General features: G+C 43.9%; 1 protein-coding gene across 6 annotated transcripts in view; it reads left to right on the forward strand.

Annotated features, from left to right (window-relative positions):
- LOC119229943 (sodium-coupled neutral amino acid transporter 3-like) overlaps positions 1-11922 on the forward strand; it is a 33658-nt gene extending 21736 nt beyond the window's left edge. For all 6 annotated transcript variants that reach the window (XM_037490816.2, XM_037490817.2, XM_037490815.2 and 3 more), the window contains 9 exons: positions 2520-2602; positions 6379-6437; positions 6756-6902; positions 7575-7654; positions 8043-8143; positions 8596-8720; positions 8840-8984; positions 9251-9354; positions 10037-11922. In XM_037490816.2, the coding sequence (XP_037346713.1) occupies positions 2520-2602; positions 6379-6437; positions 6756-6902; positions 7575-7654; positions 8043-8143; positions 8596-8720; positions 8840-8984; positions 9251-9354; positions 10037-10141 (949 nt within the window). In that variant the 3' untranslated portion in view covers positions 10142-11922. The remainder of the gene's footprint in view (positions 1-2519; positions 2603-6378; positions 6438-6755; positions 6903-7574; positions 7655-8042; positions 8144-8595; positions 8721-8839; positions 8985-9250; positions 9355-10036) is intronic.
- The last annotated feature ends 1650 nt before the right edge of the window (positions 11923-13572 follow it).

Below are 13572 nucleotides of genomic sequence, written 5' to 3' on the forward strand. Positions count from 1 at the left end.
AGATGGGAAAGCTAAGTATAGTTTAACACTACAGCTTAACACGACGCTCCTCATGCAGCTTTATTGTCAGAAATACAAAAAAACGATGTATCTTTCTGCAGCGCTGCCAAAGAAACCTGATCTAAATAAACGTAATTCCACTCACTTGAATTTATGCGTGAAATACATCTGGATAATTGTCACATCTGTAGATACTGCCATGCCTCTTAAATGTTAAAAAAAATGGAACCCGCTCATGAAAATAAAAATAGTAGTGGACATCCCGCCACTTGGCGATGGGCCCTTATGCAGCTGTCCTGCCTGTGCAAGGGCTTCGGAGAGAATGTAGAACAGCTGTGATAGTGACCCTGGAGGAAGAAAGCAGCACGGCCGCTCGGTAACGCTCACAACAAAACCCAGTTAGACTCCACGGCTGGAAAACGTAAACCATGGGATATCGCTGGCCAGTGCAGGTGGCCTCAGAGACAAACAACACTTGCTCACTTCGGAGGGGATTTGGAGTGGTGTTAAACGTTCAACCCTTGCCCCAGTTAGAGCCTCTCCTCACTCACTTTCCAGCGTTTGAGAGAAGTATTCAAGGAGGAAGGGGGAGAGATGGGAGTTTATTACAGAAGTGCCTTAACTACATGATCTACACGAGGGAGAGTGGAAACCACCTCTGCCGTTACGTTTGTAGACTTTTCAGACCGAAGTGTCCCAGTACATGTCGTCACCATAGCGATGATGCTCTGTGACAGCATGTCAGCAGAGTTCTCTGCTGTCAGCTCTGCAGTCTCTGTGTAGCAAGGATCTGGGCCATTGTCAGCGTTCAATGTTTATTGGAAATGGCAGACTAAATTGTACCACTGGCATTTCATCCCTTCAGTGGGATTGTTTTTATATTGCTAAACTGCAAATGGGGTGGACAAAATAACAGGGACACGTCACTATCCTATGCAAGAGAATACGATAGCTGTGCAACAAATACTACTTCGGAAAATATAATGCACTGTAATTATATATCTGACTGATTCCCGGCATGAGGATTTGGGGATTTTATTCCAAAATGAATCTCCAGGTAGTTATACAGGGTTTATTTAAAGTTTCAAAAAGCAATCTAGTTTTACAAAACTGTTTTCTTGAATTTCTATTAGCTAATTTTTTATTTTCACTGTGTTTTCATTCTATTCCTATTCCTGTAAAATAAAGCACAATGTCTTCTTAAAGCATCAAATACAAGAATGTCCACATGCATAAAGACACACAATTCAACTGAAAAACTAATTCAGAACATCACAAGAAGAAGAAGGTCTTTGACTGCTGAACTAAAGCCTATGACACTGTTAATTCAATCTGTGGTAGTTTGTGGTGCTCTTAGTAGTGAAACCAAAAGTAAACATGATTCTCTCAAAGGTAGCTGTTGTGACATGCTCAATCAATCAACACCCAAGGCTTGTTCAAACAGTCCACTTAGCACGGAGCCACTGGTATTTCAAGGTGAAGAGTGTTATATGTATTTGCCTTTATTATGTATATATTTGCCTTTCAATCTTTTGTTACTGATTCTGATTGTTAATTATACTACTGTATGTTAATCGGAACAGTACCAGTCAAATGTTCGGACATATTTAATTCAATGAGAAAGTGTGTCCAAACTTTTGACTGGTGCGTATTAGTATCTGTCAAGTGTGCATTAGAGTATTTAAAGTATCAGACCCTGGTCCAGATGGCCATAGGGCAGGATGACAACAGGATAAATGAGTGTGTGTGTGTGTGTGTGTGTGTGTGTGTCCGTGTATGTGTGTGCGTCCCTGTATGTTTATGTGTGTGCGTCCGTGTTGCCAAAAAGGTCCCTGCAGAGCCTCGCACCTAATAGAAGTCACAAAATGAATCACCCCTACTGTGTCAACCTAAAAATAGCTCACAGAGGGTGTTTTTCCTGGACCTGGCTGTGCGTGGAGCAGCGCCGTGTGGCGGGTTGTCTCAGGTCTACCATATGGTTCGCCAAACATATCCTGTCCTCCACTCAGTCATGATGGTGTTTTTTAGGTTTGGCAGTGGAGTGTAGCTAGACTGTGTTTGCATAACCTTTATACGTGTTTACACTTTGGATTTTAGGTTTTCCTTCCCGCTGTGGGACAGTTAGTGGACACCATGACAATGTAGGCAATCTGTGCCAAGTAGTAGGAGTAAACAAATCCAATTATAAAAACGTTCCCATTCTTTATCCTTCATTATATCATCTCTAAATTGTATCTCAAGATGATTGTCTATATGATCTTTTCAAAACTTCCAGCCCTGTTTTATTATTTTTGCGGTCAATTAAAAATTATTTTGTATAAATATAATTTGAGTAATATTTCATTTGCGTGTTGTAGAAACCTCTCCTAAAAATATTCCTGTGAACAACACAGAGGATATGACCTCCGTGACCCAGCTATAGATAATAAAGAGGTTTATTTTTTCCACTCTGGATATTTGATTTCATGACTGCTTTTCCCATCATGATCAATGTATTTTTATTCTTTTCCTCTCTGCAGTGAATGGTACATGAACGGGAACTACCTCGTCATCATTGTATCTATTGCAGTAATACTACCTCTGGCTCTTATGAAACAGCTGGGTAAGTATAGCACATGGTACATAATGAAACAGCAGCAGCAACAACAACTACAGGATTATGTGTAAATCCTACTGATTAACATCCAGCAATAATATTTCAGCAAGATCAAAAGTGACGTCACTGAGTCTGCCAACTGACTCCGTATAAAAAATACCTAGTTCTCAGTTATTAGCATTTTGGAATGAATCCTTGAAAATTGTTTTATAAAAACATACTTTATCCCAACATTTGGCTAGAAGCAGTAGAGTGCATAGAGTTTTGTGTGGGGACTTTCTCAAGGACACTTCATCCAAGGGGCCGCTTGTCAGCCTCAAGGATTGAACCCTGGCCTTGTTCTTGAATATCTTTTTCCTTAACTACCTTCATGCCTTTATCTCTTCCAAGGCCCCTCATTAAACCTACCGCAATGGTTTCAGATTCTGGATGTTTTTGTTTTTATTCCGGATTCCATGCAGAACTTGCTTATGGCCTGTATCTTTAAGTCACACCCAAATGAATTGTGTAATCGCGTGGGTAACTGCTATTACACTGTAAGACTTTTAAAATGACAAGCCTTTATTATTCCGTTAACACTTAAAAGCAAGATGTGTTTTTGCAAGTTTGGTCAAAAGTCATGTGGGTCCATGTGCATTTCAGCGCTTGAGACAAGAAAATACATGAACCATCACAGATGGAAAGAGGAACAAAAAAGCAGGGAGAGCCGGTTTGGAAGTGAGAAATGGAGGCGTATTGGCTGACCTCCTTTAAGAGGTCTGTGCCTTGCCGAGACTTCAAAGACAACAGAGCCAGTCGGTTAGAATCCAGCAATGAGCTCTGACTCCCAGCATATTAAAGGAGCAACACACAACTAAATACAGCATATAGTTGTGTAATGTTGTTCTCCTCCGTCTGCGTTGAAAAAGCCGCGCCCGGCAGCGCATGCTTCTAGTGGATGTTTGTTAGTATATGTTGCTGCATGTGAACGTGCAAAGGCAAACTTCTCTCATGTGCTTGGCTAAACAGTGGGATTACAATTCCAGGGTCACATGATAAGCCACACGGCTCTAAAAGACTTGGGAAGAGATGTTTGTAATTTAATGAACCAACATTGTTTTTGTTAAGGAAACATCCAAGTATAACATGTGAATAGAACCTATTTAAATCAGTGTGCCCTAAAAGTCATAAAAAGCGCTCGTAGACAAACTCAAGAGTTATTTTGTCACGGATCGGTGCTGGAGGTGCGGGCAGGACTCAGGCGCAGGATTCTCAACAGAAGTGTTCTTTATTAAACACACAGAAACAGGGACAGAGGCGTGCTCCAACGGACGGTTGACAAGACAATGACGCGACAAAGGACAACTGGCACACAGGGCTTAAATACACAAGGGAGGTGCAGGTGATTGGACACAGGTGGAAGCAATCAGGCAATCACAGGACAGGAAGTGAAGCTCACCCAGAGACACGAGACACAAGAAAGCTACAAAATAAGACAAGCAGAGGGCCCAAACCGTGACAGAACCCCCCCCTCAAGGACCGAATTCCAGACGGTCCTAAAGGGGAGCAGAACCGGAGAAAATCAGACAAGGGGAGGGAGGGTGGGGACCCGACGATCCTGGACCGCGCGGGGAACTCCGGGTGATGGCGGCCCTGTGTCGGGTCCTTCGGGGGGCCGGCCGGGCCTCAGGGTCTCGGGGGGTCTGGCGGGGCGGCGGCCGGGCCTCAGGGTCTCGGGGGGTCTGCCGGGTCGGCGGCCGGGCCTCAGGGTCTCGGGGGGTCTGCCGGGTCGGCGGCCGTGCGTCGTCGCGGAGGGGGGCGCCGAGCAGTGCGGCTCCGGCGTCGTCGCGGCGGGGGGCGCCGAGCAGTGCGGCTCCGGCGTCGTCGTGGCGGGGGGCGCCGAGCAGTGCGGCTGCGGCGTCGTCGTGGCGGGGGGCGCCGAGCAGTGCGGCTGCGGCGTCGTCGTGGCGGGGGGCGCCGAGCTGTGCGGCTCCGGCGTCGTCGTGGCGGGGGGCGCCGAGCTGGGCGGCTCCGGCGTCGTCGTGGCGGGGGGCGCCGAGCTGTGCGGCTGCGGCGTCGTCGTGGCGGGGGGCGCCGAGCAGTGCGGCTCCGGCGTCGTCGTGGCGGGGGGCGCCGAGCAGTGCGGCTGCGGCGGCCCAACCCCTGACCCCACCCCCCCCTCAAGGGCCGGATCCCAGACGGCCCCCAGGGGTGGGGGGGAGAGGACCAAGGGATGGGAGGGAGGGGGCACGATCAGGGGCCGTGGGGACGGGCCAGGAGACTGGACTCTGGGGGCCGGAACGGGCGGAGACTGGACTCTGGGGGCCGGAACGGGCGGAGACTGGACTCTGGGGGCCGGAACGGGCGGAGACTGGACTCTGGGGGCCGGAACGGGCGGAGACTGGACTCTGGGGGCCGGAACGGGCGGAGACTGGACTCTGGGGGCCGGAACGGGCGGAGACTGGACTCTGGGGGCCGGAACGGGCGGAGACTGGACTCTGGGGGCCGGAACGGGCGGAGACTGGACTCTGGGGGCCGGAACGGGCGGAGACTGGACTCTGGGGGCCGGAACGGGCGGAGACTGGACTCTGGGGGCCGGAACGGGCGGAGACTGGACTCTGGGGGCCGGAACGGGCGGAGACTGGACTCTGGGGGCCGGAACGGGCGTGGGTCTTGGAGCTGGGGGCGTGGGTCTTGGAGCTGGGGGCGTGGGTCTTGGAGCTGGGGGCGTGGGTCTTGGAGCTGGGGGAGTGGGTCTTGGAGCTGGGGGCGTGGGTCTTGGAGCTGGGGGCGTGGGTCTTGGAGCTGGGGGCGTGGGTCTTGGGGCCGGTTCGGGCGGAGCCGGGCGTCGCTGCCGCCGTCGCTGCCGCCGAATGCGGAGGTCCAGGGCGTGGGGGTCGTACCTGGCCTGGAGGCGGGCGGCCAGCTCCAGCACCTGTTCCCAGCGTGCGCTGAGGACTGGGGGCTGGACGCTGGCCTCCATCGGCGAGGCCCAACCTGGGTCTGGAGAGGGGCGAGGGCGGTGACTGGAACACCGCCCGGAGCCTGCTGGCGAGTCGTGGTTGGCATTACGCCGGGCAGCCAGCTGCACGCTGCGTGGCCCACCAAAGGCCAGACGGGTTCCCCAAAAAGGATTTGCAAAATTGTATCCTGCTGAGTCCTCTTTTGGTCGCGTCATTCTGTCACGGATCGGTGCTGGAGGTGCGGGCAGAAGCAGGCAGGACTCAGGCGCAGGATTCTCAACAGAAGTGTTCTTTATTAAACACACAGAAACAGGGACAGAGGCGTGCTCCAACGGACGGTTGACAAGACAATGACGCGACAAAGGACAACTGGCACACAGGGCTTAAATACACAAGGGAGGTGCAGGTGATTGGACACAGGTGGAAGCAATCAGGCAATCACAGGACAGGAAGTGAAGCTCACCCAGAGACACGAGACACAAGAAAGCTACAAAATAAGACAAGCAGAGGGCCCAAACCGTGACATATTTTCCGTCCTTCATCATGTGAATTAGCTTGCTCAGTTGGCTCCATAGATGGATGGAGAACAAAATGGTAAAGATTTTCATCCAAATTTTAATAATCCGTAACTTTTTTTGCTCATGCTCCAATGATCAACTTTCAGGGGAATAATCGGAACACCTTCGTTTAACTGAGATCTCTTTACGAAGTTAGCACTGTTAGTGAGTACAGAGTAACAGAAGATACTATTCAAAAGGAAAAAAATGATTTCACTAGCGAATTAGAAACAAGCATAATTTGTATATTTTCCAACCCTAACCCCATGCGTTTGTGTTTTAGGATACCTGGGATACACCAGTGGTTTCTCCCTGAGCTGCATGGTTTTCTTCCTCGTTTCGGTACGTCCTCCATTCCTACATGTGATTGTGTTGCCTCTTGTTTCTTGTCTGTTGGCAGGAACATCAAGGCAACACATTCACATGCACTGGGATCAGTCCATCATCTCTTGACTCATTGCAAAGGACAAATGTCTGCATGCTGTGGTTCCTGGCTATGTGTGTCTCTTGTCTTTCTCTGACCTAGTTTTGGCTGTGTTATCAGTAATCACTGCATTGCCCTCTGGCTCCGTCTCAGTACCATATTTTCAGCCAGTCCTTATGCTAACTGTGTCCCACAGACCAGTTTACGGCTTAACGCCTCTTCTCTGCACTGCACAGGTCATCTACAAGAAGTTCAACACCCCGTGCCCGTTCACAGACTTTTCATTCAATAGCACTGCTAGCGTGCTGAATGTGAGCGCCATGGATCCTGGTGGGGAGCCGGATCCTGCCTGCATTCCCAAAATGGCCAACCTCAACTCCCAAGTAGGTGTTTTTGTGAATGCTACTGAGTCTCAAACATCCACTGTCATGTTCCCTGACCACTAGACCTGAGCACCTATGTGATAGTCATCTTGAGCATGTTGGAGGTCACAATCCAAGCATGGAAACTGCACTTGGTTTAAAGCACTCAGTGTCACTCAGGGCTTTTATCCAGCTGTTAATGATAGACAATATTTCTGTGATTAATGGAAGCATCAAAGATGGAAAGGGACCCCGAGCTGTATGCACCTGACTGCGGGGGGGAACACACGTTGCTTTGACATTCTGTTGCTTTCAGTGAGATCATCAAGTTGGCTCTTTGTGGGCCAGAGACATAGGTCATGGATTTAATGGGAAACACTTGACTCTTCTGTTAGTACCCACTTTTTACACTCAACACATGGCTGAATGTTCAACTGGCATCACTTTACAACACTTAATAAATTGCATTGAACCAATTCTTCATCTTGAGCCTTTATTATTCCTTCAAGATGTACGAGACTTTCTTAACCCAGGCCTGAAAGACAATGCTAAAGTTTGCCCGGACACAGTTAATGGCGGGGAAGCATTTAGCTCTCAGTGATGTCTGACACACTAATGGGCAGTGAAGTCGGTGGTGAGACGTCTGGGATGCCGCTGTTGTATCTATGGTGACCTGTTGGGGTTCATTTTCAGACAGCCTACACCATCCCCATCCTGGCGTTTGCCTTTGTGTGTCACCCAGAGGTCCTGCCCATCTACACAGAGCTCCGCAAGTATGTTTGTACGATGGAAAAGCTTGCTCACTTTTCGGCCTGAAATCCGTATCCGCATAAAACGAGGAAATATCTGATTTGCACTCGGCTGATCACAACCTAGTCACATGCACTGCTTTCACTTTATGCTTTGGCACTGCTTGAATGATGTAGTATGTTGTTAGTTAAAATGTATCGTCCGGCCTGTTGCAGTTACCTACAGCTTAGGAGGCACCACAACTCAAGTTTTTTTTCAACTGTGCTACATCCTCTTTATATGAGAGTGGATGCTGTGATGTTGTGTGTGCAAATTAGTTTGTATGTATGTATGTATGTGTGTGTGTGTGTGTGTGTGTGTGTGTGTGTGTGTATGTGTGTGACATCACATTGCAATATCTTCTGATTTCAGTCCCACCAAGAAAAAGATGCAGCATGTGGCCAACATCTCCATTGCAGTCATGTACTGCATGTACTTCTTGGCTGCTCTTTTTGGATACTTAACTTTCTATGGTGAGGCCTGGTCCTCTTCCCATTGCAGAACAGCATGTATATCTGTCTAATTTTTTCTTTTTCCGTTAATTGTTCTAATTTATTGTTACACGTTGTCAGCACAAGTCTAAATCACCATGTTGAAGACTGTGAAAGCAATTATGAGGCCTCTTCTCCCTCTAGTGGCCATATTGTAGACCTTATATCAACCATATATACTTCCAACATATTCCACTGGACTGCAAATACATTATTATTTTTGAAGCTTTTATTAAATACAGTAGAATGTTGCATACATGTGTTATAAATTAATAATCATTGAATTATACTCATTGGTGTTGATTTAATACATACCAGTTAATATTACTATTTGACTTGTATAGTAAGTATATATATTTCTATTATTTTAAGTACAAGGAAATGACGAGTGTTCTTAAAACTACTCCATTTAAATGTTAATTTTTTTCTTTCAGGGGAAGTGGAGGCAGAGCTGCTTCACACATACAGTCGCATTGACCCGTATGATACTTTGATTTTGTGTGTGCGTGTGGCTGTACTCATTGCTGTCACACTCACCGTACCCATTGTGCTCTTTCCTGTAAGTACAATTTCAATACCTAAAGTCAACACACACTCAGTTCCATAATGTCATCAAGCGGCTATTTTCTTGCTGCAGTGACATTTACAAATGCCCTTTGATTTTTTGGTTTTACTCAGGTGCGAAGAGCGCTCCAGCAGATGATATTTCCCAACAAGACCTTCAACTGGCCCCGTCACATCGCCATTGCCTTCGTTCTGCTCACTTTCATCAACATGCTCGTCATCTTTGCTCCCAACATCCTGGGCATCTTTGGGGTCATCGGTAGGTTGGGCATGCACTCACTGGGACGTGGGTCCTGCCAAATCCTGAGTAGAGTTTCCATGATCTCTTTAAAGCCTATGCATGTGTTTTCCTATTTATTTTATACATGCAAGTGTGTTATTATGCATATTCCCCTCCCTTTTCTTGTAAATTTCATAAAATAGCTACAAGGCTGTCGACCCCAAACTTTATTACAAGTGAAAGGATTGACAATTCACACCAAATTGATTTCATGAATAATTTTCAGTATTTTGTCTGCTTTCCAGGTGCCACATCTGCCCCATGTCTCATCTTCATTTTCCCTGCTGTCTTCTACATTCGTATTGTTCCCAAAGAAGAGGAGCCAATGACCTCATTCCCCAAAGTCATGGTGAGCATCTCATAAGAATAACATGAGCATGAGAATGAAGACATTTGCAGACAGTGAGATAATATAGACAGATGTAGAATAATTAACGGGTTGCTTTATATACATATGGTTGCGTCATAATATTGGTAATGATATTTTGGGTGTCTTAAAAAAATTGAGATATATAACTTTTTTTAAAAAATCTTATGGTATATTGTTGCATTGTTTTTTCATTTACAATTTCTTGAGTTGGTCGCAATTCTTTAAAAAGGGATCACTTTTGTGTTACGAAGACGGTATATTTGAGGTACTTTTTGAGTTATCAGTGTACTATTTACAATAGATGATTGTCATCTCACTCAGCTCAGTTTGGAAAAGCATTCAACAGGAAAGCAAAGCAATGTGGACGCATGCAACATCAAAACATATTTTATCCACCTAAAAGAACTTCATAAGATTTGATCAAATCTAAATCAATTCAAGCATTTACTATATTTTAACTATTTTCTAATGGGTACAAAAAACATATCCTGTTTGAGGTAACACTGACAAACATCTCTGGCTAAAACCATAGTGAATATTTTTGGAATTACTGTGAATATTGTGACGCTGTCTGAGAAAGAGGCATCCAGTCTACAAACAATAATCTCTCTATCACCTGTTCTTTTGTAACTCTCTTTAACTCAATCTTCCTCTCTTCTAGGCCGTCTGTTTTGCTGCGATAGGCGTCCTGTTTATGATCATGAGCCTCAGCTTTATCATCATTGATTGGACATCGGGGAGCAGCAAAGCCAGCAGCGGTCACTAGGCACCACCATCCATTGTATCAGGTTTTTTATTGTTGATTTTGATCTGTATTGTGATGCTAAAGTTTTTACTTTGGATGATGTTTGACGATGCCCTACCTTGTCCATTAGAGAATATTGATCACAGAGAAGGAGTCAATTTCTCCACGAAAGCGCTCCCTCTAATGACGAGCTTCACTGTTCTGTCCATCCTGCCGAACAGTGGCTGCAGATCCAGGCCTGTCTACCGACTGCAAAGTTAACAGTTGTACTTACAAAGGTGCATGAATATTAACGCTGATATTAGGAGGCCGTGCTTTGTCAGAAGGAAGTATAAACTAGATTAATAAGAAAAAACTCATCTCTTCTCCCTGAAATCTGCGACTCCATTTTAAATCTTGACACAAATCTACTCAATGATAGACAATTATTAATTTATGATTTTTATATCTATTATTAATATTAAGTTATTTGAATAACTACATATGTATCAATCTGTACAACTGCAGGTGGAAGTAATAGTAAAAGCTATTGCACAGAAAGAAAGATTTTTGCGAAATACGCTTGATTTATACCACTCAGCATGCTGTATACAGTGAGTTTGAAGTTACAGCCAACGGTTGGTTAGCTTAGCCTAGCAAAAAGACTGCAAAATGTTTTTTAGAGTGTGCACCCTCGTACTCCTCTAACTTGAATATTTTAAGGTTTGGAGTTTTTGACTGAGGGGGGTGCTAAATCACCATCACCATAATCATCATGGTGAATTGTTGTGAGCACATTTATTGAGCACATTTATCAAAACATTCCCTACATAATATGATGAAGATGTGTATTTTTTATTATAAATCACAAGTAGAATCTCAGAAGATGCAGAATCGACTGAGGACTTGATCAGCTTGTATTTTCAGGTTAGGAAGGTTATTAAATAACTCCAGATCCCCACGTAAAAAATGCCTTTGTTTCTTTTAGTATTACTGTGTAAATGAAAGAAAGAAATATTACAGGACCTCATCAGTAGGATTGTACAGATCAAATTGATGAATTAAATCTAAAGGAAAAAAAGGCTGCTGCTCATTGTTCTTTGCTGCACAACTTGTTTTCCTGAAAGATGTGTTGTTTCTCCACATTTACATGAAGTAATCCGAAATAACCAAACCAAGAAAACAACAGGATCACAAGAAGTGGTTAGTAACAGTTGGGTGTCTGTAACTATTTCTGTATCCAGCACAGGCTTCATCCTTTTTAACAATTAACAATGTTAAAATGCTTGTGGTTAGCAATAGCACTTTCCCCCAGATAAGCACAACTTCTTGTTGCCATTAGTAAGTTTAAAGAAAAATGATTTGTCTTCGAATGTGGTTTGAGGGATTTTCCCTTTTGTATAACTAAAACTTTGGTGATGTAATCAATCTAATGTAGATTATGAGCAATTTAGCAATGCATCGATGGTATAATATGGATGTCTTCTCAAACATTACTTGAAATAAGGTTAAAGCTAGTTTTCTTGTGAGCCCCTGCTACCATTCGTTTCCTCCTCCAGTCCTTTCTGTAGCTAAAATAATTAATCAGTTGGATGTACTGGTGTCCGTGTTGTGAGTAAAGAATAAAACATGGCTCCACTGTATTTGAACCATCGTACCTATAAAGCATTAGTATTAATAAACCCGGACCTGTACTCTAATCAGAAGTATACTTCTAGTGGTCGTTTCCTACCATTGAAAGATTAACTGTTGTATTGAACTTCATGTTTAATGTTTATTTGGTTGTGTTTCAGTGATGCAATACAAATCTTGTCAATGATTGATTTTGTGTGGGTTCCTCTTCTTAAATTAGCCAGTGTCATATCATCAGTGGTAAAGTTTGGGTTGTTTCTGACTCCCCTGCTGCTTGTTGGCAGAATATAACTTTGTAACACTGATTTGTTGGTGAGCTGGTATACTGCCACATATTTCTATATATTTTTTTATGATCAACTCTGTTTCACCAGATGACAGTGAGTGCTATTAGGTTAAGTCAGTACTGGTTAAACAAAAAATGTCTTTTGATCTTATTTTTTCCATCATATCCAGATATTTGGATGTCTATATGTAACTGCAAGCAGAGGGAACCATGTGAATCAGCCACTGGGGCATACCATGGTGTTTGGTGGTGTATATTTATCCCCATACTCCTGTTTGCGGTTTGACGTGGAGTCCTTTTTCATTGGCTCACACGTACAACACTGCTGCACAAAATCTGACAAAATTTAAAAGAATATAAACATGAGGCAACAAAGTGAGGGGATGCATTGTGTTAGTGGCTGATACAAGATGATCTCTTATGACCTCTATTTAGATCTCAGTGTTGTTAGTTTCTCCGTGTGATTTATTAAAATGTATATGATTGAATAGTAACATATTAAATATTTACATTGGCCAGCATTTATAAATAATGTATATAAATGTATACCCTTTATATGCATATCTAGTTTATACAAAATAGATCGCTATTAAAGTTTTAGTCCAATTAAAAATATAAATGTAATCATCTTCAAAGTGCTTTTAGACTTCTGTGTCCTTCATTTCAGGTCAATTTTCTCTATTTTAATATGATGCTGGCACTTATTGTACTGTAAACAATGTGGCAATAAAGATAATGAGGTAACAAAATGTTCATCATTGATCATTTGTCAGACATGGCCATCAGACTTTGGAGACTTTGTATTTTATATAAATTGAATTTCAAATTTAGCGTTCCTGAATGATGAAAATAAAAATAATAAAGGGTAAAAACATGTGTGGTAAATGTGCCGATTGAGTGCTGAGAGCCAGCCCACAAGGTGTCACTAAAGTTCTCTGTTTATTAGCCGGTGAGACGTCGAGATACAATTATTACACATCGTGACGTTTGTTTGCAGACATTGCAGATAAAGCATATTCTTCATGATTAAACACGCATTGTTGAACCTATTAGATACAGTTCATTAATATGGACACATGTCTCAACCGGCTACAACACTAAAATTATGTTTGTATTGTTACATTAATAATAAACTATACATTTTATATATTCATTCATTTACTTGTACATGAATGTTCTTAAACCGTGGTATTTCCGATTTCATCTACTTTATATTTTTTCCATCATTGTTATGTTTAAAAACAGTAAGTTGTAATATTAGTACATCCACAGGCACACTGGTTAATGCTATGCTATTAAACAATAAAACAGAAACGCTTTAGTCTTCTCACCTAATGGGAAATCAAATAAACCACTGATTTGTTTGGCACTTCAGGCAGTGTAAACCAGATGAAAATGCAAGGCAGCTCATGGACGACACAGCAACCCATCTTTGACTACATTTCCCATGATGCACTCCGAGTGGGCGTTTTGGGTTTTTTTTTTCTCCCCCTGATGAGGGCTGGACCAGCTGCTGTGGTGTGGGGAGGTAACGGTGTCGTCTCGCTGTGTGTCG

The sequence above is a fragment of the Pungitius pungitius genome, chromosome 8 (genome assembly GCF_949316345.1).
Source record: "Pungitius pungitius chromosome 8, fPunPun2.1, whole genome shotgun sequence".
NCBI classification, from domain to species: Eukaryota; Metazoa; Chordata; class Actinopteri; order Perciformes; family Gasterosteidae; genus Pungitius; species Pungitius pungitius.